Source organism: Acipenser ruthenus, chromosome 29, assembly GCF_902713425.1.
Source record: "Acipenser ruthenus chromosome 29, fAciRut3.2 maternal haplotype, whole genome shotgun sequence".
Classification (NCBI taxonomy): Eukaryota; Metazoa; Chordata; class Actinopteri; order Acipenseriformes; family Acipenseridae; genus Acipenser; species Acipenser ruthenus.
This window is the reverse complement of record NC_081217.1, coordinates 16973218-16996269: the sequence shown is the minus strand read 5'-3', so window position 1 is coordinate 16996269 and position 23052 is coordinate 16973218. Positions and strand designations below refer to the sequence as shown.

Here is a 23052-nt window from a genome sequence, read left to right as displayed (position 1 = left end):
TTTCACTGAATTGGAATGCTAAAAAATGCTGTACTGAAAATCACAGAATAGTTAAAGGGCAACTTGATATGGGCATGAAATTCCCAGTGTATGCTATCTGCAAGTACAGTAAAGGTACTTCAGAGTTGCCTTTAAATGCACCCAGTTTAAATGATTGTGTTTTAACATGTTTGACCCCAATCCAAGGAGAGCATCTGTGCAAAATGCTTCAGAAAGCACCTTCGCTTTTTGCTCAGCGATTTGGTTGATATACCAGTAACCTTAATCCGGCCCCAGTGCCCTCACTATTCAGAAGTCTTGTTTAATCATGAAATAACCCTTACAGTATTAGCATAACCTTGTCCTGGTCCCTCCTCACGCTACGATGCACAGTTCCACTTCTTCTTAAAGCCCTGGAGAATGTGTTTGCGCACAGTGCTGGTCAACGGAGCGCAACATATTTGAACCCACTTAAACTAACGTATTAATGAAATCCAGCAATGCGCTCTAGTCGTCTGCTCTGACAGGGCTGATAGTAAGAGCTCGGTTGGCAGAGGGTACTGAAAGGGATGACTCGTATTGCCTGCTGACAGTGTTATGGCAGGTGTGTCTATTTTGTTGTCCAGTCCTCCTCCTCCTCCACTCCACTAGCTGTCTCTGACCCACTTTCTCAGATTAACTGCAGAGCTTCTTGGCCATTCAGTAAGAGCCTTGCAGCGCTGAAGAGCCCAGGGACAAACCTATCTCCTTTACTTATCAGATTAGGGCACAAATACACATTAATAAGCTGTAAGTAAGAATCTACTGGCGACTTCCCTAATGCCACAATCCCAGCAAGTGGCAGAGAGCCGATTGGTTTCACACCTCAGGGTGGAGATGTTGAATTGGGATCCTCAGCTGACCTCTCAGGGCTTCTAATTTCTTTGGAAATTAACCTGAGGAGGTGAGGTTGCTTAAGATGAACGACTGACACACTTGCTTACAAGGGCGTGTGCTGTCTAATCACAGCAGCGCAATCTGAACCTGAGCAAAAACAAAACTCCAGCGACGCTAAAATAAGATTGAGAAAGGTGATCTTATCGAAAGCTCTTGTAAGACAATGACCTTGGTTTCTGGCCTTGTCAGCTCTCACACAAAGCATACTGGGGTGGGTGATCTCTAGGGAAGCTCAGGGCTCACTCTGAGCTCAAGATCAGAGCCAGTGTGGAGGCTTTATGGTGCAGGAGGTGCCTTACTTTGTAATAGACTGGGTCCGGCATACTCTGGACATGAAAGACCCCAATGATCCTCTTTGAAAGAGACAATTTTAATGATCTAAACAGTGATAAATCTTAATTCTTCAACATTATTGTCGCTAGTGTTCCTCCCCAGGATTGAGTTACACATATTAACTATACAGCATACAATACAGTTACAGTACAATGAGGTCTGTGCAAAGAATCAAGTTGCACTCGTTCCTTTAATTCACTCTGCAGTGTGCAGTACTGCTAGCAGGGCAGCGATACAGTGCTGTGACCTCACAGGAATGGGAAATGCTGTCTGTGCTTACCCAGAGAACCCCAAGCATGTTATTAGGTGAGGGGTCAGCAAGCCACCAGAAAGGGACCTGGAAGCAACACTCTTAATCTGGAGGTGCTGCAGGTGGGCAATTTAACAGGGAACCTCCTAAACTTACTATAGAGTGTTGTATGGTTTTGGATAGAAGGTCAATGCAGGATTGAGTGTATTATTTTTTTTTGTTTTCTTTATTGAGCAGTGCAGGTGGATGGGAATCCAGAGCCCCCTCACCTGAAGCATCAGCATGTCTGTGAACAACAAGCCCGCTAATCCTGTATATGTGGTGCGTCGTGAAGGCGTTTTATTTGATCCTCTAATGAGATTTGGATGCTCCTGCCCTGCTTCACTGTGACTCGGAGTGACAGCCTGCAGATGATCTGAAGGTTGAGATTGCAGCAGGTTTAGAGGGGCAGGTGTGGGGTTTGTCACTTCAGAGCAGGAGAGGTGCACAGACACAAGGATCAGCGGCGGGTTTAGGGCACAGGAGCCAAAGAGTATTTAAAAGGCTGATTTGCTGGGTTGAAAAAGCGAATCTATACCAGCTGTTTAAAAAACAAAAAAGGCATATTATTATTGGTCCAGTAGTCAAGACTTTTTATAAGGGTTTCAAGTTTCCAAACCATCTAATCATCTAATATAGGGGGCCTGTCAGCAGCATGTAACAATTTGGAGGAAATAGCTTTCAGAATCTGGCTCTTAACGTTATAAAATAAACTACAATCAACTCAGAGTTGTGTCTGTCAAAGGGCTGATATCACTCAGCATATGGCTCTATGCACACTGCCATCTGCATATCCTTTAATTGGATTGGGGCAGGTTCTAGTCTGTTTTACTGTAATTAACAGCCAAGTCGCTCCTGCACTGGGAAAGAAGATTGTGTAGACAAACACCAGGCTAAGCCACCCCTGGGGGATTATGGAAGGAAGGTGACACTGGAAATGGGGTGACAGTGATGGAATTATACCTGGCATTGAGGGCAAGATCAGGGATTACATCTCAGATTTTATCACATACAAGTGTTTGCTCAGATAAGAATGCTTTACTGAAATAGTGGTTATGGACAAATATGAATAGTAAAGAACAGTATAGTTATGTACAGTAAAGTGTATTTTGTTTGCAGAAGAATGCACAGTGCTTTTCAAACCAGTGCATGCACCACATTTTATATCTATAGTTTTATAACTTTACAGTGCAATGTATATCAATCTTATATATGGTCTTTACTTTTATTTTTTGTTAGTGCTTTGTGTGCCTTGCATGTTTGTTCTAATCCCTTTCCTCTGTCCCTGGTGCTGCCTAGCTCCCTGTGCCCACAGTCACTCCCCTCTCTGATGCACGCTAAGCATCAGTAAGCATCTGTACCATTTATTATATTTCAACTTAAATCTGAAAAAAACAGTGGAGTGTAAAACGTAGTAAATCCCAGAGTGCTAAAGATGCATTTACAAGCCTGTTTTGCCCCAATGAAACAACAAAAAGATGCACTAGTCAGTCAATCAGCCCCAGCATCTCCACTGAAAGTGTTCCTGCTGCCCTGCCTGCTTTTCATGCCTGCAGTGTGCACCTGTAATCCTGTGGAAATCTGCTCTGATCGCCTTTATTCTGGATAGGATGTCAGGCCGCTAATAGGATTGCTTGCTTTGATCCCGTGCCTACAGATTACTGCAGACCCCCCTCCCCCCTCCCCCTTCACAGGAAGCACCACCTCTATGTAAAGGTGTCTATAGCCCCAAGTTGGACAGCTTCTGTTCCTCTCAGACTGGAATTTATTAAGGACAGGCAACACAACCAGCTGGCTGAACCCCAAACACAGCTTTATCAGCATGCAGGAAGAATAAGAGATCGATAAGTGTACAGTCCAGCATGGAATGATAGACAGACTGCATGGAACACTCAGCAGGCAGTAACACAGGAGCTCCACCTGCTGGGGGTTACTTGTATAACATCTGGAAGGGCATTAGGCCTGTTCCCCGAAACCAATCCTGGTTGTTACACACATAGGTGAAATTTACACGGGAGACACATCCCCCTCACTTTTTCAACCACAGGAAATGCACCCCTCACATTGCACAGTACTAAAACTGTCTCAATAACGTATTTATACTGGTGAGTATAACACAGTCTCCACTAGGACTCAGTGGAAACGCCAGTCAACTGAGGCAGTGTTGGCACACAATGTATTATGGGAGAAAAAGCGTAGCCTGGTGTAGAGCCAGAGAGAGGGATTGACTGCTGTACGAATCACTAAGAACAAGACAAACTGCAGGTCACCCACAAAATCGTATTTCTTGACAATTTTAGATAGCCCAATATGTTGCTCATCAGTTAAAGTCACATAAATGTTCTGAATTGTAAAAAAAAAATGATAATAAAAAGAACTTTAAGGGCCAAACCCAGTAACAAAAAAAAACTTCAGTATTGGACACAAGAACATGATTAAAAACTGCAGCCTACATTAAAACAATTGCATTAAACTGAACAAATGGTGTCTGTCAAGGGCTGATCGCTGCCTGTGGCTCCATGCACACTGCCATCTGAATACCCTTCCATTGCATTGGGGCAGGTTCTAGTCTTTTACTGTAATTCACAGCCAGGTCACGCATGCACTGGTAAATCATGAACGATCTGTCGACATGTAAATTTAATGTAATATTCCACAATAAGGTTCAATGTGTTACTGAATACTATCGGTTGATAATACAGGACGAAACGTCCCCTTTAAGAAAGCGAATCGAAAGTGTGTGTGAGGGTTTGTTTGCGGCTCACGTGATTTATACAAGCGCAAGGGAGAACCTGACCGTGGAATAAAACTACGGTAGCGTATCGATACTTCAATACCGACGTTACCTGAACACCATTTAAAAAGGTAGGCAACGATACTGTATATCACTCTCAAAATGGTTGCACTGCGAAAGCGGGTTGCGGTCCCTAGATTCAAGTTTAAATTGGATACATAAGGATGAGCTGTTTCGTGCAGACGTCATCGAGTTAGACACACGCTGCAACACCGATTACACTTTAAAATCCACAGAATTGCAAATAAAATACAGCAAATGTGTTTCCGGACAGGGTACACAGTGCGCGAACGCCGGTACCTTGGTACGACCAACACTGACAACAGTTTGGAAGTTTTACCTTAAATATACTTTCTTAAAATACGACTACTACGATTACTACTACTAATAATAATAATAATTTGGGGTTTTAGGTTTTGTTACCGCTGTCGATATTAAGTGGTGTTGCAGTGTAACCGTCTGCCACTACAACCCAGATTGGCTAGTTAGGTTCCGGGTAGCAACAACGTGACAATGCATGAATGATTATGTTTTCTTAATTTATTATAGCGTCTGTAGTGTTTGGTTAATGACTCTTATTTGTTTATGTAACTGAGGCAAAGAACCCAAAATGGAAAGTGCAGAAACAAAGGAGGAAGTCACAGAAACGATGACAGAACACACTGTAACTGTAAGTAAAGATACAGTGTGTGTGTGTGTGTGTGTGTGTGTGTGTGTGTGTGTGTGTGTGTGTGTGTGTATATATTTCAACTTTCTTTATATAGAAGTAATACAATAAGAGCAAGATAAATACAATGACTTTGGTTCAAGCAAGTATATTATATATTATAATTTAGTGTATAATTCTGCATGATTGTATTGGAGGCGGGGAGGTTAATTATCATCCATTTATCATTCTATATTACTAATTATTTTCCAGGTACTGTTTTAAAAGCTGATGTCTTAAATGTTAACAAGTAAACAGCACCCTAAAAACACACATTTAACAACGCTGTATTGTTTTCATTATATTTCTGTACCAAAAGCAGTCACAAGAGGTCAGTATAACCTAAGCCATTTATAAAGGCAGCCAAGTGCCAGCAAACCCGCTATACTCCTCAGAAGCTCAGCATAGAGAGGGTCTACTTAGTACTGGGATTGCGAGCTGGGAGGAAAGTGAACTATTTAATTTTAAAGCTGTACGCTACAAAACTTGGGAAGCATCGTTGTTGTTGTTGTTGTTGCACAAAACTGAAATACCTGGATTCATTTTCGCTGCTGCTAGGGGTTCCAGATCCGGCATGTGAAGGGAGACCTGTTCTCCTGTCCGCAGAGCGAGTCTCTGGCTCAGTGCATCAGCGAGGACTGCCGCATGGGGGCTGGGATAGCCGTGCTCTTCAAGAGGAAATTCGGGGGCGTCCAGGAGCTGCTGGGACAGAGTAAGTGAACTCTCATCTCGTGATTGGAGGAGAGGAGTAGGAGACAGCATGTATTATACCATGTGGTGTACAGCTGAATCAGAACAAACGGTCCTGTTTGACCCAAGTTCATGATATTGTTGTAGCTAGCACAGGGAATACGGTAGCAGTGTGAGCCGTTCCGGGTTTGTCCCTGCGCCTTCATTGTAATGCACCTGGCAATGCAAAGTCTTAGCTGTGGTGTGTCTAGTTAACCTCAAACTAAAAGCTGACATGCTGTGCAGCGGGAGTCTTCAAATATACCCTGATTTATCACGACTAGGACTGAGCAAATATTGTTTTATTCCTGTCCCACAGAGAAGCAGCCTGGTGAGTGTGCAGTGCTCAGAAGAGGAAAACGCTTTGTTTACTATCTGGTAAGAATGGACCATCATTTGCAGTGCTTTAATAAGTTATGTATGTTTTTATGTATGTATGTACTATAATATAACATATCTGAAAGGTTTTCAGGACTGTAAAACACAAACTGTTGAAGTGGCTTGTGTATGTTTCTATGTATGGGCCCCACAGTACTTTAATTAGCTGTTGAAAGTGGTTCTTTCTCTGTCATGCTACAGATCACAAAGAAGAAGGCTCACCAGAAACCGACCTACGAGAGCCTGCGAAAGAGCTTGGAAGCCATGAGGGAGCACTGTGTCAGCAATGAAGTCAGAGAACTGTCAATGCCCAGGTAGGATATGGAACAGGGACCACAAGATACCATTCCTGTATTGACAGAGTTCCAACACCTTTATTATTTAGAATGTCAACACCATTGAGAAAACGAAACGTTTGTCATTGAATTTATTAAGTATTTTTAATGTGTATGTAAGTATAGGAGGCTGTGTGGTCCGGTGGTTAAAGAAAAGGGCTTGTAACCAGGAGGTCCCCGGTTCAATAAAATACACCTTTACAGACTTTATTTTTTTCCCTTTAGGGTTATGTTCCAGTTTTGATAATCATGACCTCCACAAATCAAGCAAGTTCTCTGGTGCAAATGCTGACTGTTATATGCTGAACGTGTGCCTGTTTTGTTCTCTCTCAGGATTGGCTGCGGACTGGATCGTCTGGATTGGAAGAAGGTGGCAGTGATGATAGAAGAGGTGTTCCAAGATACTGACATCCACATCACTGTGTACACTCTGTGAGAGGCAGCGTGGGCCGAGCTGGGACTGGAGCCACTTGCACTGGCATTGACCCTTCCACCCTGGCTGCCATTGCCATCTAGTCAGTTCTGTCTGACTGCAGATTCAGCTTCTGGTTGATTCGGCTCATTGGCAGCCTGTAACAGGTTTTTAAATCTTTGCACCTTACACTAATTGTAGCAAAAGTGAGAGAGTGTTGGGTTACTGTAGCAAGATTTTTCCAGGATAAGAGTCTGATGTGAAATATAATCCCTTTTTTCTTTAAAGATGAGAAAATATTGTTTTGTTATGAGTTCTCAAAAGGAAACTGACAGTGTAAAAGAAAACATTTTGATTCATGTTTAAATCTCAGATTTTTCAGGTAATTTTTTTTTTATTCTTTTTTTTTTTGAAGAAATCATTAATATGAGGTTGTCATGAAAATGTTTTATGAAAGTCTAGTGTAGTTTTTTTTGTATATTGTAAAGCTACAGCACTTCGATGGGTCTCCGGGAGCATTGCAATGAAGGAGTTCAGTGATTAGTTGTTCTTGTTAATGAAGTATTAGTGACATTGTTAGTTATGATGCAGATGGCTATGGTGTCATGTCTGTATTGCAGGGATGAGAGTTCATCACAGTACAGAGGATATGTGCCTGCATGCCTGAACTGATAGCCAGCATGCAGCTACAGTACTGCCAATACATTTTGGGTTTGCGCAGTGGGTTACCGTATCTGATTATCATCACTGTAGACCAAAGTGGGTTTACTGTTAAATAGAAGAGATGGAAAAAATGTAAATATAAGGGAAGGGTGTTTAATGTGTTTATGCTAAGATCTGTGATGCAATGGTAAGCCACTGGGTGGCACTGTATGCTGTTAAATAAACCCATTTAAACAGACCATTGTTACAGAAGTTGGCTACCAGTCAGATCTGTGTCTTAATTGACAGTCATATTAAGAGCCGGAGTGAAAACACACAGTGATGAAAGGGAAGGGTTTTAGAAAGTAATATTCAGCTTTGTTGATCGTCCCGTTTGATTGGGACCCCTGTTACCGCTGATTGATCCCAGCGCTCCGTAGAGCCCTCAGGGTCAAACACTGAGCGCTCAGAACCTTATTCTGAGAAGAGGTTAGCAGTGATTATGCAGGGTGAGTGACAGACACGCCAGGAGAGCAAGTGGCCTGGCTGCTGTTAATGCCTGTCACACTAAAAATAAACCGCTCAGCCTCCCAAAGAAAGTCCAGGACCCTAATTCGTTATTTCAGAAAAGAGCTCGGAGCAGATTCCTGGTATTTGTTTGCAGCACGTTAATACACTGTGGTGACGTGAATGCCTTGGAAAAGGGGGAAAAAGAACATCTTAAAAGAAGCTTCATTCAACTGTTCCAAGTCTCCCCACACCCCTCCTCTAGATCCAGAAACATATAGAAATATTGTGTAGGTCACGTCTGTTTGGAAACATTCTTTTAATGAAATAATAAAATGCTAAAGAAAACATACAAACATGTGACAAGTTGTGCTCTCAGTCATAATAATAATAATAATAATAATAATAATAATAATAATAATAATACAGTTTAACATGTTGATGTATATGAACATTTAGAAACTTTTCTTTCACATAATGGCAAATGAGGAGCATGCATACAATGGGATGTGTGTGTTTGTAGAGCACTGTACGTGTTTCTCTTTAATGTCGATGTGCAAAAGGTTCTGTCTTTACTGTCCTGTTTTCATTGCAATGCTGGACTTTAACCCTTTAAGGTACAAGGGACATATGTGTACCACAAAAAAATAGGCTAACTTTCTTATTTTTGCAAGAGGTGCACGAAACAAGGTTGTTCTTCTTCCATGACTCTAACATTCCCAATCACAATTCTAAGGTAACCCTACGAGAAGCTGAGTCAAGTAGGGTTACCTTTACCATGTTGCAACGCTTCAGATCAGTAACCCAGGAGGTTCATTCAATGGCATCTTCATGTGCTTTGTGAACAGGGCCCTAGAAGCATCCTCAGCAATTTCACCTCTTCCTTACATAAATGTCATTTCTGATATTGACCCGTACACACCAAGGAACCAACAGATCTTGAAGCCAGAAGGTTTGCATCACCTGGAATTTTAGGATTGAGACATAATTTAAAAAACAGAAAAAAAAGCTGTATAAAATTGCAACTGTAGCGGATGTCTAATGGTAGTATTGTTAGATTTTGAAATGTCACATTTTTCAATTTGTCAGTTTTTCATTTTATATATATATATATATATATATATATATATATATATATATATATATATATATATATATATATATAAGGAAAACTACAAAGCAGTATGCAATTCAGTATGTTAATGTAACATTATTCAGCAGGTTTCATTTGACTTTATGAAGCAAAATGAGTTAATTGTATAGGGTGATGGAAAGCTTTTGGCCATAGCTGTACAGCTGTACCACAATCATGTGCAGGGTTATCAGAAGATATGATTCTTTGGCCTCATGTCCTGTTCTCTTCATAGTTAAACCACCTGTGTGCTCAGCTTCATGAGTAATGAGATTTTCTTTTCCCATTACAGTTAACTTTATAAACCTGCTGTCTACTTTATTTTGGAAGCCGAAGCGTTCAAATCCTGCCTCCCCTGCAGCAGTGGGAGGTTATACATGTCATCCACTGTTCTGTTAGAGCTCAGGAAACAGACTAAAATAAAAAGAGGACTGCGTTGGTTATGCTGATGACATAAAATACATAAAAAATATATAATAAAAACTTTATGGGGCACAACAAGAAAAAAAAGATGCATCGGGCATGTAAAATGAAGGATTGTTAGTTTACACACTGGGTGCAACAGAATACTAGAAGGAAAATCTGCACTTCATTGCAAATCACTCTTCAAAACGGAATAAGAACATGAGTGCATTGTTGGCCAAGGTCGTGGATGAGCCAGTGGAGGTTTGAACAGAAGTCCACAGCTGTAGGACGCTGTGTAACCAGTAAGAGAAGAGGTCAGATGTCAGGTAGCCCAGACTCATGTTACGATGACAGACAGCATTCCAATCCCTAGAGGAAAGAGGAAAAAGACAAGCAGGTTACAGATGAGAAAGTGTTCTTTGCAGCTCTAGTATTCAGTCCAGGGACCCTGTGATGGATCCGAGCGAGTGCATTGCTAATACCCACTCTGCTGTCACTGCAGTATCTCGGACAGCTTCTCTTCGTAGTACTCGTAGTTCTCCTGCGCGTCCACCCAGGGAGTGAACGTCTGTCCCTCGGGCTCCACGTAGGTATCCCAGGTGTAGATGAAGTCGGCCGGCTTCATGATCTTCAGCTTGCAGCCGGCGGCTCTCAGCTGCCTCAGGCCTTCCTGGATCTCCGGCTCCTCCCACATGAAGAGGCGTGCCACCATGATGGTGAGCCGCATGCCCTTGCGGCTGCGCAGCACCTCTGCAATCTTGGCAGCGCAGGCCACGCAGGGGCTGGAGGACACGTACCAGGTGACGTGGTAGCGCAGCTCAGGGTTGCACTCGGGCAGGAGGAGGGTGAAGAAGGCCTCCTCCGCGTGCGGAGCAATGATGTGCTCATCCTCCAGGTAGCCCCGAAGGGTCTCCACATCGCCGCCCCCCTGGATATCCACCGAGTAGCACAGGAACGTTTTGTTGCGGCCGGATGAGTACTCCACGTTTCTGAACTGGAATTTGAAATAAAAGGACGAGATGCGATCCCTAAAAAAAAAAAAAAAAAAAAAAAAAATAGTATTAGGTACTTCCCCTGGTCTTCATTCCAACCCTGTTCTAAATTGAACCTATGAAACCATCCAGACCCTGATGTAGTTCATTATACAATTGTAACTCCAGGACTGTGATTGGACACTCCTGTCCCAAGCTATACTCCAAATCTACCGAATGATGTTAAGAACCCGAATACTGTGGATGAGATTTATTATTTTTGTATTCAGTGCTAAATGCTTCTGCAGCTTGTAGGACAACGTTTATTTAAAACAATGTAATCAATGGGAATTCCTGTGCTGCTTCCTCCTTCATTCCCTGTGACAGTGTAAGAATACCAACCATGGTAAGTCCAGCCTAGCTTTGACACCAGACACACAGCTTGATATTCCAAACATTTACATTGACCTCTCTGACTTAAGTGTGTCCAGCCTTCGTACAACATCACATTGTCTCTGTGTTCCCCTGGGGCAGTCCTGAGTTGGAATCTCCTGTCGATGCTCCTCTGCTGAACCCACTGCTGCACTGTGCTCCCAGGGGCATGCAGCCACCTGCTGTATTCCTACATTCCTCCTTGTGATTAAAAAAACTGCTAGTGGTTCGATCATGGGGCTACGAGAATTAAAGACCAGCACACACATGGAAAAGTATAGCCAAGCTGAGGCACTGTAGGGTCATTCTACAATATTGTTTTCTCCCTAACTGTGGATTGATGTATCATTTAGAGAAAAAGTGCTATAATCTTGGAGGTGCATTGACGTATGAGACCATTCTCCAATCTGCTTAGGGCCAGGTAGAAGCTCTCCCCATGCTTTGGCTGGGTCCTTGCAGTTTCTAAAAGTTCAGCCTATTTCTGGTCACTGTGTGGAATCTCCTTCACAAGGGCAGTCTGTGTGCAGATAGCAGGACTTTGCAGAGATTCTATTATTAGAGCATGGCTACATGAAAGGGATGTTCCAGAAGGGAGTCATTAAAATAGACTAAGGGATCTAATATATCCTCAGAAACAACTCCATCGGAATGTAGTGGAGGGGGCTGTACATGCTTGTGGAATGCTTACATTTTACATATATTTAGAGAACCTCTTATCCATTGGTGATAAAACGTGTTTTTCCAGCTTTCAGAATGGGGTGATATAGAAAGGAATCTGGCTATAGCAGATGTAGGTCAGTTGTTCACAATTGGCACCAATTGTGTATTTAAAGTTGTGGTGGGGGACTTGTGTTACTGACATACTTATTAGGGTTAAGTAAAGCTCCATCAGTGAGATACAATCCACCAGTGATGTGAACACAGGAACTGTTTTGCGCTAGTCTAGCGACCGCATGTTCAGTCAACAACAAGCATGCATCTTCCCAATGGGTTGTAAGTGATCTGGTTCTTCTGAATATCAAAGACATGTAAAACAAATCCACTTTCTCTTTACTAGAAGGGTAGGTAACCACTTTATTAAAAACCTGTACTTAATGAACATGAAACTGCACCTGATCAATTCTACAAGCGCATTCCGTCCAAGAGTTAATGACAGCAGCTCTTAAATAACTCTAAAAACCTGGCTGATCATAATCTAAACAGTCCTGCAATCGTCACACTTGGCCATGTTTGACTATGTAGACTACGGGCAGGCAAGACTCAAGCTGTTAAAAAGGGCTCTGCGACAGCAGAGTTCCCAAACTACATTACAAACGATTGAACTCGGTTCTGAATTGTTAATATTTCTCATAAACATGCTCAGGAATTGCATTCGCCTGTTTAAATACATAAAACTGCTAGACCAGTGGGCTATTCTAGTAAAGGACAGCTATTTAAAAACATAAGATAAAAGGGTGGGACAACCAACTTACAATGACGCTTGAGGTATTGAGCTTTGTCAGCATGAAATTCCCCAGTTCCTGTCATTCTTTCTCCTATAAGTAATATGATTGTTCCAATAGATACGGCATGCATAATCTGTCCAGACCGGACTTCCTCTCCTAGCCAGAACAGTGTTAATGCCATTGGGATCCCATGTGATACCAGTGTATAATGCAGAAAAAACCCTAGCCACAAGCAAGCTGACCACAGCATTACCAGCAAATCTGACGCAAAAGTATTGCTAAGTGGTCATGATACAGAAATACAATGGAGTGGATCTGGTACCATGGTGCTGCTGAAGATCAATAGATAACCAGTCTGCATGGGTTCATACCATTTTTATGTCCTAATACGAGGTTGCCCTACAACCTACCATTCTCCTCAGTACGAAACCACTTAATTGCCAATATACAAGATCAGCTCCCTTACAGTCCTTCTAAAGAACTTTTTTATATGTGTTAAAAATCCTGGGTTGTCTTTTCTGCTACCATGTAAGGAAGAACAATGATAAGCAGCGTACCCTGATAATAAGAACCCAAAATAGTCTACCCCATCTTGATAAGACCAATGTGGATTGAGCAGGAATGCCACACGCTATGGTGTCTTGATACTTGATTAATGTCAGTCGACAATTGCTGGGGACGGGGAGGCGTGGTTTGTATAAATAAATGCTGGTTCTACTGTCAGCGGTTCTACTGACTAAACACAGCTGAGTCACACCCCTGTGACTGTCCACTGACGTGTGAAACCTTCCATTCCAGCAAAGAACACTTCCATAAAAACTTTGCGAATGACGCGTCCTACATACGCATCGGCTAATGTAAACAAAGCTGGCTCCCAATCCCTAAAAACTGGCTTTGCCTTCCTGTGGGGAGAGCAGTTGGTATCCCAGAAGGCCCTTATTTTATTTCTTACAGGAGAAAGAAAGGTTTGTTAAGATTTTTTTTTTAAATCTGTAGAGGAAACATCCCAAAAATCTCCCAAAGTAACACACAAGAAATACGCCTTTGGGGTTCTCTGGAATTTACAATAGTCAAATTCCAGAATCCCAGTAGAGAATAAAAAAACAAATCCGAACAGCCCAACACACAAAGCTTTTATGAAGCTTACAAATATGAAGCGTTTCATTTAGCAGCTGCGAGATTGACAACAACATTTCCCCAGTATATTTATTGTCAGAACTGCCCGTTCATTTGGCACGTGGGTGATAGTCAAAAAATAGTTACAGAGTAAGCAACACACACATGTGAACTATGAACTTTAAGAATCCAAAGGCATTGGACGAGTGACCTCGTAATTCAAGAGTTTACCAAAAACGCACTGAGATATACAATCTGTGCCTCTGTCCTCAGCAAGCAATGAAAAAACTGAAATTAATCTGACTGATAGGCTCCCTCTGCACCTATACTGAGAGTGTCAAAGACATTAGGCCCCTGTCTTAGCAAGCATGCCACTGGCTTAGTTAAAGACCCCTCTCCTTACCCTGTAATGACTTCGAAGGGAGGCAGCTCCATTAATTCCACCTTGTCTTCAGGGTTCTCCGGGTCCTCAGGACCCTTGGAGTTTTCCTCTGGCTTGGCATTTTCCAGTGGCTTGGTATTCTCCTCTGGCTTGGCATTCTCCTGTGGCTTTGAGCTCTCCTTTGCTTTGGCATTCTCCTGTGGCTTTGAGCTCTCCTTTGCTTTGGCCTTCTCCTGTGGCTTTGAGCTCTCCTTTGCTTTGGCCTTCTCCTGTGGCTTTGAGCTCTCCTTTTTCTTGGTGCTCTCCTTTCTCTTGACGTTTCCCTGTTTGTCAGCCATTGTGGAGGAGATCAGAAGTGTTTAGGGGTTTGTGGGGGAAAGAGGACTGCTAGAGGAAGAAAGACAGGAATGAAAGAGAAAGAAAGAGAGAGAGTGAGTGAGAACTAGAGAAGGAGGCTGGGCGGATCAGGGCAGCTGCTGTCCCATATCTCTGCAATGCTAAATATAGTAGTGGGGGGAGCTGGACAGTTGATACCAGGACCTGAGTCAATGTTCAGGAGCGAGGCTGTTGTGGGGGATGCAGTCATTAGCTGGCATACTCAGATTGAATCCGATGTGTATCTATGGCTACCAGCAGGTCAGGGATTCAACAAACACTGTTAAGACTGGGAACTGTATCACTCCGATTTTATCTCTCTCATGGTGCTTTACTTTAATCCTAATTTGAAACAACAAAATATTTATACCTGTGTAATTTAAAATTTTGTTAAAAATGTGTTTTAGTCCTTTTGTTTTTTACAACATAAGTCACTTAAATGAAAAATTATCATCTCAAAACTGACATCTCTCAAACAGAAATTGTCAGGAGAAGAAAAACATGACAACAACAAAAGCACAATAACAAATACTAATCACAACAAAAAACACAATTTTTTTTACTCATTGGCTGATATTGTACAGGATGAACCGGCTTTGGTATGTCTTGGAACTTCTAATCAGCACAGGGATTGTTGGAATCTGAACCCTGGGGATCAGCCATGACTCGCTTCCCTTCTTTAAAAGAAGTACGAAGGTCAGTCACAGACCTCATTTTTCTTGAAGACCCCAAGGCCCAATCAAGCTGAGCACCAGCAATCTGAGGATATCAGACTCCTAGAAGGTATGGGTGCTGCACTATGACATCAACAAATGGCTGTCAGCTAAGCAGAGTGACTGAAGTAGAGCAGTAATGAACACTTTCATCTGGAACTAGAACAGCATCGAACAAGCCCTTTGGAGCTTTTGGCACTGTCCATAAAAAAAAAACCTCCGATGGAGCTCGCATTTCAAACTGAAATCTATAGAAACTGTACACTTTCCTTTCTGCATCCAGGAAGATTGAAATGCATTAAACCCTTTCAGTCCTGAATTTTTTTTTGTCGAGCTGAAGAATACTAAATGAAGTTGTATAATTCAAACAGGAACTCCTTTATTGAGTGTATATGACAACAGGACAAAAAAATGTGCAAATATATTTTGGTAAATGGGACTAAAGTCCAGTCAGTTCTTCTAGAACTCTAAACAGTGCTAAGGTCCCACAAGTGGAATTATAGAGTTAAATGTAACATGTTTTATGCAAGCTTTGATGAGTTCCTCCAAAATCTTGAGTCCATTTTGGAGAACAGCAGTGGTTATGCACATTTCAGTGTAGTGGCAGTTAGGTAAGAGGCACATTTATATCTCTCCATATATTCAAATGAATACAACAGCGTCAAAAGGAGCCTGTCTGAGAACGATATCGAGCTTCTAAGGCTTAGACTGTGCAGCTCTATGCAAAAAAAAGGTCTGGATGCATCTGAAATCCGAGAGGGTGCCCAATCGTCTCTAAACCCTGTCCCCTTGGTTACTGCAGAAACATTGTGTGCCAGTGACCCGGGTTATTCATTCGCTTGTCTGGTAAGTGAGCTGCAGATTGTGCTTTGTCAGGGTTAATGTCAGCATGCCAGAGTCTCCCAGGCCTCAGTCCTGCCTGTGTAACTCAACACTCCCAGGGAAATGAATCCATTTACTCTAGTTGGTTACTCCACTCAACTATCAATCTGCCCTGGTAACGGCAGGGGTGGGGGCAGGACCGCTGCATCTTATACTCTTGGACAGTGTTGGAAGGAAGTAAGACTCCCATTGCATTGCAGTCCAATTCTGTTTTCTTAAGAGCTACATTATACCCAGTTCAATTCACACTGCCTCAATAACACACAACATGAATGTAAGTCACTGTTCATAATGTGTTGATTGTGCAACATGTCTGTATTGTAACAGGATACGAGACATGCTTGAGCTTGTTACCTGGACATTGGGTCTAATTATGCTCACAGTAGTAAAACCTGGACTGGCACAAGCGTCTGCGCAATGGGATCACAGTCCCCCCCCCCCCCAACACGTTAGGATTCATGTATTAAAATCAATAACCTTAAAGGAGTGCACTTCCTTGCTTTTCTCAGATGGAAGCGTTGGTCAGTGCAGTCTGTGGCAGGTAGAAGATCGCCAAGCTGGTCATCGATTACACGCTGCTTAAATACTCTTTAAAAAAAGAAGGTGGGGCAGGGGGGTTCTCACTATTCTCTGACTTGCAGCCAGCTCCAAAGATCACAGTTCACCCAGAGATCACCTTGCGTTGCACGGTAATTCAATATCATTAACGAAGATCATTAATTAATGACCACCAAACAGATAACAGCCTTTTAAAATTTGTGACAATTTGTGATGTCAGGGGTACTCCGAGGACACACAGCAACAGCTCCGACAAGGGCTTATTCTAAATTGGGGGCTTCTTTACACCCAGTGGATTTTTACACAGTTGCTTGTGCTTTTTCATGCCACGGCTTTTAGCAGCAATACATTTCCAAGGTATCAGATAGAGTTCTGGGCTCTCGGCTCACTGTCCTGGAAGGACCCCACGGTCAGGGAGGACAGGCAGGCTGCACAGGACCGGATAAAAGCGGAGCTCATGAAGCCTCAGTCTCCATGGGAGCTCCACAGCTACTAATTTATCAATCAGGCGAGGCGTGAGTGAGGGGTGAAGGCTTTCTATAGATAACTACAGAGGTCAGAGGGACCAAGGCTCTGACTCGCTCTCACCAGCCCATTTGCAGAAATGCTAAAGGTTAAAATGATAGCCCTTGGCACACACACACACACACGTTATACCGTTAGCATGCAGCCAAGGTATCACCACCGACTGGGCAGCTAGATAAAGCCCCCTGTTTGTAACATTACCCTGTCAGGTACTCCTGTGGTGACCCACACTGGTTAGGTCACAGCTGGTAGTGGTGCTGCTGTTCAATGCAAAAAAACATTTCCATAACATGCTCTTATTGATTTTAAGAGCTATGTATTACGCATACACAAAACACGTTATTTAAAACCAACTCATTTATTGCATTTAAATTGTTTATTGAAGTTTCGTTTCCATGTTACGGAACAGGCATACTGTATAGATCTCCTATGATCTTTTATCCTTTACTGATTAAAATACATGATGTATTTCACACAGTATACACTGCCTCTTTTACATTTATATAATATTTGACATGTTTGTTTAACTGGTGCAGTTTACTGCCTACATGGAGTACAATACACCCAGTAGGTGCAATTACACCTCCAACAGGTTGGGGGCAGCAGCTATTTTAACATGACCCCCCCCACTTCTTTTAGATTCCACCTCTATTTATATTCTATTATTCAAGAAAAAAATAAACAAACAAAATCAAATTCATCCCTTATACATTCAGATTTAATACAGCTTATAAACAAAAATGTCACATTTCTATATAAAAAAACGCACTTGGCTCAGATTACTGCGTGGTAGACTGGATGCCTGCCTCGGTCTGTCTGTCTGTGTGTGTGTGTGTCTGTGTGTGTGTGTCTGTGTGTGTGTGTGTGACGCTTACACCTATTCTACCCAACTACTGCTGAGCACACATATAGAGCTGCAAACGTCTGACACAGTAATAAAGAGAGGGCATTGCCTTCTTAAGTGTTCCCCCGCTGAGGGATCGTGTCGGAGAGCGATCCCCAGCCATGCTGCATGTAAAAAGGGTACACCTCTTCAGGTTTATTTTCATGATCTAAAACAGCAGTAGATGTAAATACTGCCACCCTGCAACTCATCACCCTGCTCTGTGGTAGATTCCTTTACAACGGGTGTAAATATATTTATAGTATTACAATAAGATCAAATGGTCATTAAAGACTGCAGCCGGCACAGTTTGGTTTAGCAGCCAAGTTTCTAACGTTACCGTAAAGAAAGATCAATCAGGACTGTGCAAAGACAGCAAAAAAAAAACTAAAAGGAATGGAAGGTTACGGCATAATAACCCCCCACCCCCCCCTTTAAGAGTTTGCATTTACATTTTTAACTGTAACAATTAACAAGGCTTTGAAGTTTGCATTTGGCAGCACAGTGTCCAGCAGACTAGCCTTCCTTTCTGTGTGATTCATCTTCTGGGGGTAGCAAACGCTTTGGGAATGTATTGTTATCCTGGGCAACTTGGTTAAACAGTCTTGTGCAAAATATTGAAAATGTGGGGTCCCTTAATACCTCCTGGTCCTGTTGGTTGATTGAACTGTCAACACAACAACAGCTGACAAGTCAAACCAACAGTGGACAGGGCCTGATCAGCAGCGCCCAGGGTCTCCAGCCCCCACTCCACTAGCCGTACAAAGTCACGTGATTGCGCGGTCCTGCCCAGCTTTAACTGAGCTGCTGCCCGGTGTTGTAAACAGTGCGAGTGTCTGCCGCTCGAGAGCCGCAGGGCGGTGGTTAGGACTTGACAATCTGGTTGTTTCCACCCCCTCCCCCGGCGGTGGCGGCAGTGTTGTTGTTCTGGACGTCCACGAAGCCCATTCGCTGCCGTCGCTTCCTCTGCTCCGTCATCTACGGGAGAAAAACATACAAAGAACAATGTGTCACAATGGGCTTGTGTAAATGACTGGATCAAGATCCTAGCATCAAGGAATTTAAATGGAAACCCTGGCAGTGGTACAAGTGGATCCTGTTTGAAGCCTGTTGGAGACCTTGCTCTCACGCCTGTGCTGGGCTGCGTACCTGCTCCTTGAGCTCCAACAGCTGGCCGGTCAGGTTGGACACCAGCTTCATGGTGGAGCCCAGCTTCTCCTGCAGGTTCCTCAGCTCGTTCTGCTCCCCTTCCGTGTCGTTCACCACCAGGGACATGGCCTGCATGCGCGGGAACCAATCCAGGTTCTTATTCTGCAAGAATGACGCATAAACACACATGACAAAAAATACCATTCATTCACTGTTAAGTTTATTTATTAATGTATGAGTTTTAAAGGTGTAGGGCTGTATTTTTCTTACAGTGGCCGCTACCTAAACAAGACAGGTTTATACATCACAGGGAAGTTAAAAAACAAAACAGCGTTACGACTTTGTCTCCAAACGCTATGATGCAAACAGCTTTTACACAAACGCTAGCACAAACTTATCTGCAAGTGCAGCAGCATCTGTGCATCTCCCTGTGCAGCAGCCGTTACAAACCCACAGACTTGTAGAGGTATGGCCCATCCCATAAATCCTTTATTAATACAGCTCATGAGCTGGCCCTTCATTGCTGCAGACCTCCAGTGCAATCCTTACCTTAATCATCAGAGCCACGTAGCTCTCAGGCCCGGTGTAGTCAGTCCTGTTCTTCTCCCGGACCAGCACGATGAAATAAAGGTAGTTCCAGATGTTGTGTTCCATCTTCACATGCTCTTCAAAGGAAACCGTCTTGTTGTCAAACTTGTCTCGTTCAAGCCCTGGACAACAGGCAAGAGAAGGAAAGAGTTTGGGAACAACAGTGCAAAGACTCTGCAAACCGCCCCTGGCTCGCTACACCAAACCACTACCTACCGCAAATGAAGCAGGTGGTCTTCAGGATCTCTTCCTTCCTCTGCTTCTCGCTCCTGAGATCGGCGAAGGTGTCGATGATCACCCCGAAAATGAGGTTCAGGACGATGATGATGACAATGAAATAGAACAGCAGGTCATAGACCACACGAGCCGGGAACAAGGACTCCTACAGAAGGGAAAAAGAAGATCCCATGAGCTGGGCTCTAAGCTATGCTAAGACTGTGCTCCTAATCAGTAAAACTGTTTCGCGTACTCAAAGGATGTGATGCATGTACGCATTTCTTGTAGCAAGCTTGCAGCAAGCCGTTGCAGTCTGGGTCAACCCTGCCCCAACATCAAGGGGTATAAACAGTACATTATAAAGACTTGATATGCGGTTCAATGCCTGGTTCAAGTAGGGTGGGGTCAAGACAGGGTAATCACCCCTAAATTCAATTGCAGTTGATGGAAATGTAGCAATACACCTGGGCTGCAGAAACCAGCCTCCCATTTAGGATGTACCGTCACAAAGGAACTGGGGACTAATCTGGGTTTCTCACAAACAAATAAAACAGTTTGTCGGTTTTTGTTTTTCTGCGGGATGGGGAGTTTCCTTACGTCTTTGGATGGCTTGCGGAGCACGTCTCCCACCCCCCCTCCGTTCCGGAGGCCGTGGTTCATGACCGTGACGATGCACATCAGCAGGGTGTCACAGGCACGCTCCTTGTCCTCCTCCTCCTCCTCCTCCCCTCCTGCACAGACACACAAGCACCGAGACAGCATTCAGAGCCGTGCTGACTGCCAAGTACACTTCAGATCTGCACCAGGCTACTCCAAGCTCAACACAAAACAAGCAACACACTGCATACATCTATAGAACGAGTGAAGCAGGGACAGGGAATGCGTTTGTCTCTTCCCAGTGCTTCTAACACTTTAAAAGTAGAACACTTTGAAAAAGGTTCCCAAGAAGATAACTGGTCTAAGGCTTGGATCCCAGCGACTCACCATCAGTGGCTGCAGGGACATTATCTTCAGCAGCACAGCTGACCCCATCACTGCTACAAGAGCTGACAAAGTCCTTCATCGCCTCCCCCTGTCCGGTGAACATGGCTGGAGGAGAGAGGTATTCACAAAGTGAGAAGCATTAGCATTTACGCAACAAATTATAAATAAAAGCACATTTCCCTTCCACTGCATGCATTAACAATGAAGTTTCCAATCCAGACTGACCGGTGCTTTTGAGCTGGGGCAGCCGATCAACCTCCATGATGAAGTCATCCTTGAGGCAGAGGAAGCCCACGATGGAGAAGAGGTAAACCAGGATGAGGGCCAGCAGGGCGGTGAGCAGAATTGAGCGCCCGTTCCGCGTCACGCTCTTGATCACGTTGAACAGAGTATCCTCCCGGTAGATCAGGTCAAACAGCTGGGCAGCAGGGAGGAAGAGGGAGGAGGAGGAGGAGGAGGAGAGGTTCAGGTTAGGTGCAGGTGTAATAGGATATAGGACTAGGGTTTTGGTTGGCACAGTATAAAGAGAAATATGATTCAGTTGGTAAGTTTAGAATGACATGCCAGTTACATACAGGATGTACAACACTACCGCGGAACATGTTATAAAGTGGTCATGGCCTCCATTTGCCCCTTGTTATTACACTAGCACTTGTAATCTCGTTATAAGGCGGAACACAAATGACTCTTCCCTATGGTACCCCATTGTATTATTGTAATGTACTATAGTTTAAACTGTTCTCAAGACAAACTGAGCCCTTCTTGGAAGCGTGGCTCCTGCACTACCTACCAGGATGCTGTAGAAGAGCTCGTGGACGCAGAGCCCCAGCATGCTGGTCACCACATACGCCACGTGGTACAAAAACTCCACGTCCATGACCATGGCTTTGTAGCCTCGGATGAAGGTGCCAAGATTGCCCACGAAGCTCACCAGAAACACGATCTTATTAATGAGCTGGAAGAATCAAAGAGAGACATTTAGACCTCTGCAACAGCAAAGTTACATTTATATGTACAAAGGTTGTTACAAACTATATATGCACTAATACAAAACAATATTAAGAATTCAACATAAGTGGCAAAGCACACAGACCAAGCCACATTCACTGCTTTTGGTATACCCTCTACTGCTATTGTCCCCCAAGTGGATCTTAAATTAACAGCTTATTTCTCTTTGTAATTAATGCCACATAAGGGCACATTTTAAAGGTTTAAAAACAGTGGTAGAACTTTTAAACTGCTGCCTTAAAACTTGTGAACCTCCTCCAACGCTAAAGAAAGGCGTTTAGATCTAAAATTGAACACCAGAATCCCATCTCTCACAGAGTAGTGCATATCACAGAGCCGTGCTTACATTGAAAGTTCCCAGAAGGATGAGTGTAGGTCCTATTCCGAAGTGTATGATGGAGCGCAGGATGAGGGCCACAGAGAGAGGTCGAAGCCCCTGACGCTGGGAAAAGAGAGCCATCACAGACAGGCAGGCCATGACCCAGAAGAGTATCGAGAGTATCGAGGGATCCACCACTGAACAGAGAGAGAGAGACGAAGGGAAGGGGTTCAGGGTACAGCCAGTCCCACAAAAACACCAGCTCAATATGAAGCCTTGTTCATACTTCAAATTAAGATTTATTTTCTCTCTAGTTGAGCGACTTTCTCCTGGTAAAACTGAAGTATGAACCAATCTCTAGATCGACAAAATAATAGCTCACAACAGCAGGCTTCAAGTGCAGTCCAGGAGAAATCACTCCACAGACGCTGCTAACTGTCCCTGTCTGGGCTCAGTCTTACCCATGGGTCTGGAGTCGCTGTGAGGATAGAAGAAGGCGATGATGAGGTTGATGAAGACGGCCAGGTTGAAGGAGATGCTCCCCCACAGCGGCATCCTCCGGGAGAACCAGAAGAGCACCGGCATGCTGCGCAGCTTCCTCTGCCACTCCATCTCGTTGTGCAGGAAGCAGGACTGCTGGAAGAAGTCGCTCACCTTGCTGCCCTGCTCGTCCTGCTCCGTGGTGGTGAAGACACGGTGCTTCGACTCCTCCGTCAGGTACTCACAGACGGGATGCACTGGAAACACAATCTGCTCCATGCTGCGGTCATCACGCACGATCTAGAGAGGGAATGGAGTTTCACCATGATGCCAACTGTGTGAACATGCTATCACCTCATCGGGGATATGCATCCCAGAAGAGGGTCAGGTTTGTTAAAAGGGACACTTGAGGCATACAACCTCCTCCGCCCCCACCCCTTGACCCAGAG

The 23052-nt window shown here is 43.7% G+C and overlaps 3 protein-coding genes across 4 annotated transcripts in view; 1 reads left to right on the top strand and 2 right to left on the bottom strand.

Annotated features, from left to right (window-relative positions):
- The first annotated feature begins 4268 nt into the window (after nucleotides 1–4268).
- Nucleotides 4269–9169, top strand: LOC117429587 (ADP-ribose glycohydrolase OARD1-like). Its single transcript, XM_034049268.3, has 6 exons — nucleotides 4269–4402; nucleotides 4928–5001; nucleotides 5596–5749; nucleotides 6086–6144; nucleotides 6346–6458; nucleotides 6813–9169. Exons 2-6 carry the CDS (start codon nucleotides 4942–4944, stop codon nucleotides 6913–6915), a joined length of 489 nt encoding a protein of 162 aa, XP_033905159.1. The 5' UTR covers nucleotides 4269–4402; nucleotides 4928–4941; the 3' UTR covers nucleotides 6916–9169.
- A 4-nt stretch (nucleotides 9170–9173) lies between these two features.
- LOC117430166 (C->U-editing enzyme APOBEC-2-like) lies at nucleotides 9174–14415 on the bottom strand. Its single transcript, XM_034049967.3, has 3 exons — nucleotides 13945–14415; nucleotides 10064–10605; nucleotides 9174–9946 (listed from the first exon to the last, which is right to left on the bottom strand). Exons 1-2 carry the CDS (start codon nucleotides 14259–14261, stop codon nucleotides 10071–10073), a joined length of 852 nt encoding a protein of 283 aa, XP_033905858.3. The 5' UTR covers nucleotides 14262–14415; the 3' UTR covers nucleotides 9174–9946; nucleotides 10064–10070.
- A 2910-nt stretch (nucleotides 14416–17325) lies between these two features.
- Nucleotides 17326–23052, bottom strand: part of LOC117430810 (inositol 1,4,5-trisphosphate receptor type 3-like) — a 46998-nt gene continuing 41271 nt past the window's right edge. The window contains exons 48-57 of one of the 2 annotated variants that reach the window (XM_059003469.1): nucleotides 22585–22903; nucleotides 22151–22320; nucleotides 21587–21751; nucleotides 21022–21214; nucleotides 20797–20901; nucleotides 20410–20543; nucleotides 19813–19978; nucleotides 19558–19718; nucleotides 19009–19170; nucleotides 17326–18837 (exon numbers count right to left, since the gene is read on the bottom strand). In XM_059003469.1, coding sequence (XP_058859452.1) covers nucleotides 18724–18837; nucleotides 19009–19170; nucleotides 19558–19718; nucleotides 19813–19978; nucleotides 20410–20543; nucleotides 20797–20901; nucleotides 21022–21214; nucleotides 21587–21751; nucleotides 22151–22320; nucleotides 22585–22903 — 1689 coding nt within the window. In that variant the 3' untranslated portion in view covers nucleotides 17326–18723. The remainder of the gene's footprint in view (nucleotides 18838–19008; nucleotides 19171–19557; nucleotides 19719–19812; nucleotides 19979–20409; nucleotides 20544–20796; nucleotides 20902–21021; nucleotides 21215–21586; nucleotides 21752–22150; nucleotides 22321–22584; nucleotides 22904–23052) is intronic. The other variant, XM_059003468.1, reaches the window with a different exon arrangement.

Bases quoted from the DNA above. Each gene is read 5' to 3' on its own strand.
- LOC117430166 (XM_034049967.3), bottom strand. From the start codon at position 14,261: ATGGCTGACAAACAGGGAAACGTCAAGAGAAAGGAGAGCACCAAGAAA. The intron at 10,606-13,944 runs GTAAGGAGAGGG...TTTTTTTTTTAG, and splicing joins CCCTTCGAAGTCATTACAGG to GGATCGCATCTCGTCCTTTT.
- LOC117429587 (XM_034049268.3), top strand. From the start codon at position 4,942: ATGGAAAGTGCAGAAACAAAGGAGGAAGTCACAGAAACGATGACAGAA. The intron at 6,145-6,345 runs GTAAGAATGGAC...GTCATGCTACAG, and splicing joins AACGCTTTGTTTACTATCTG to ATCACAAAGAAGAAGGCTCA. The intron at 6,459-6,812 runs GTAGGATATGGA...GTTCTCTCTCAG, and splicing joins AGAGAACTGTCAATGCCCAG to GATTGGCTGCGGACTGGATC.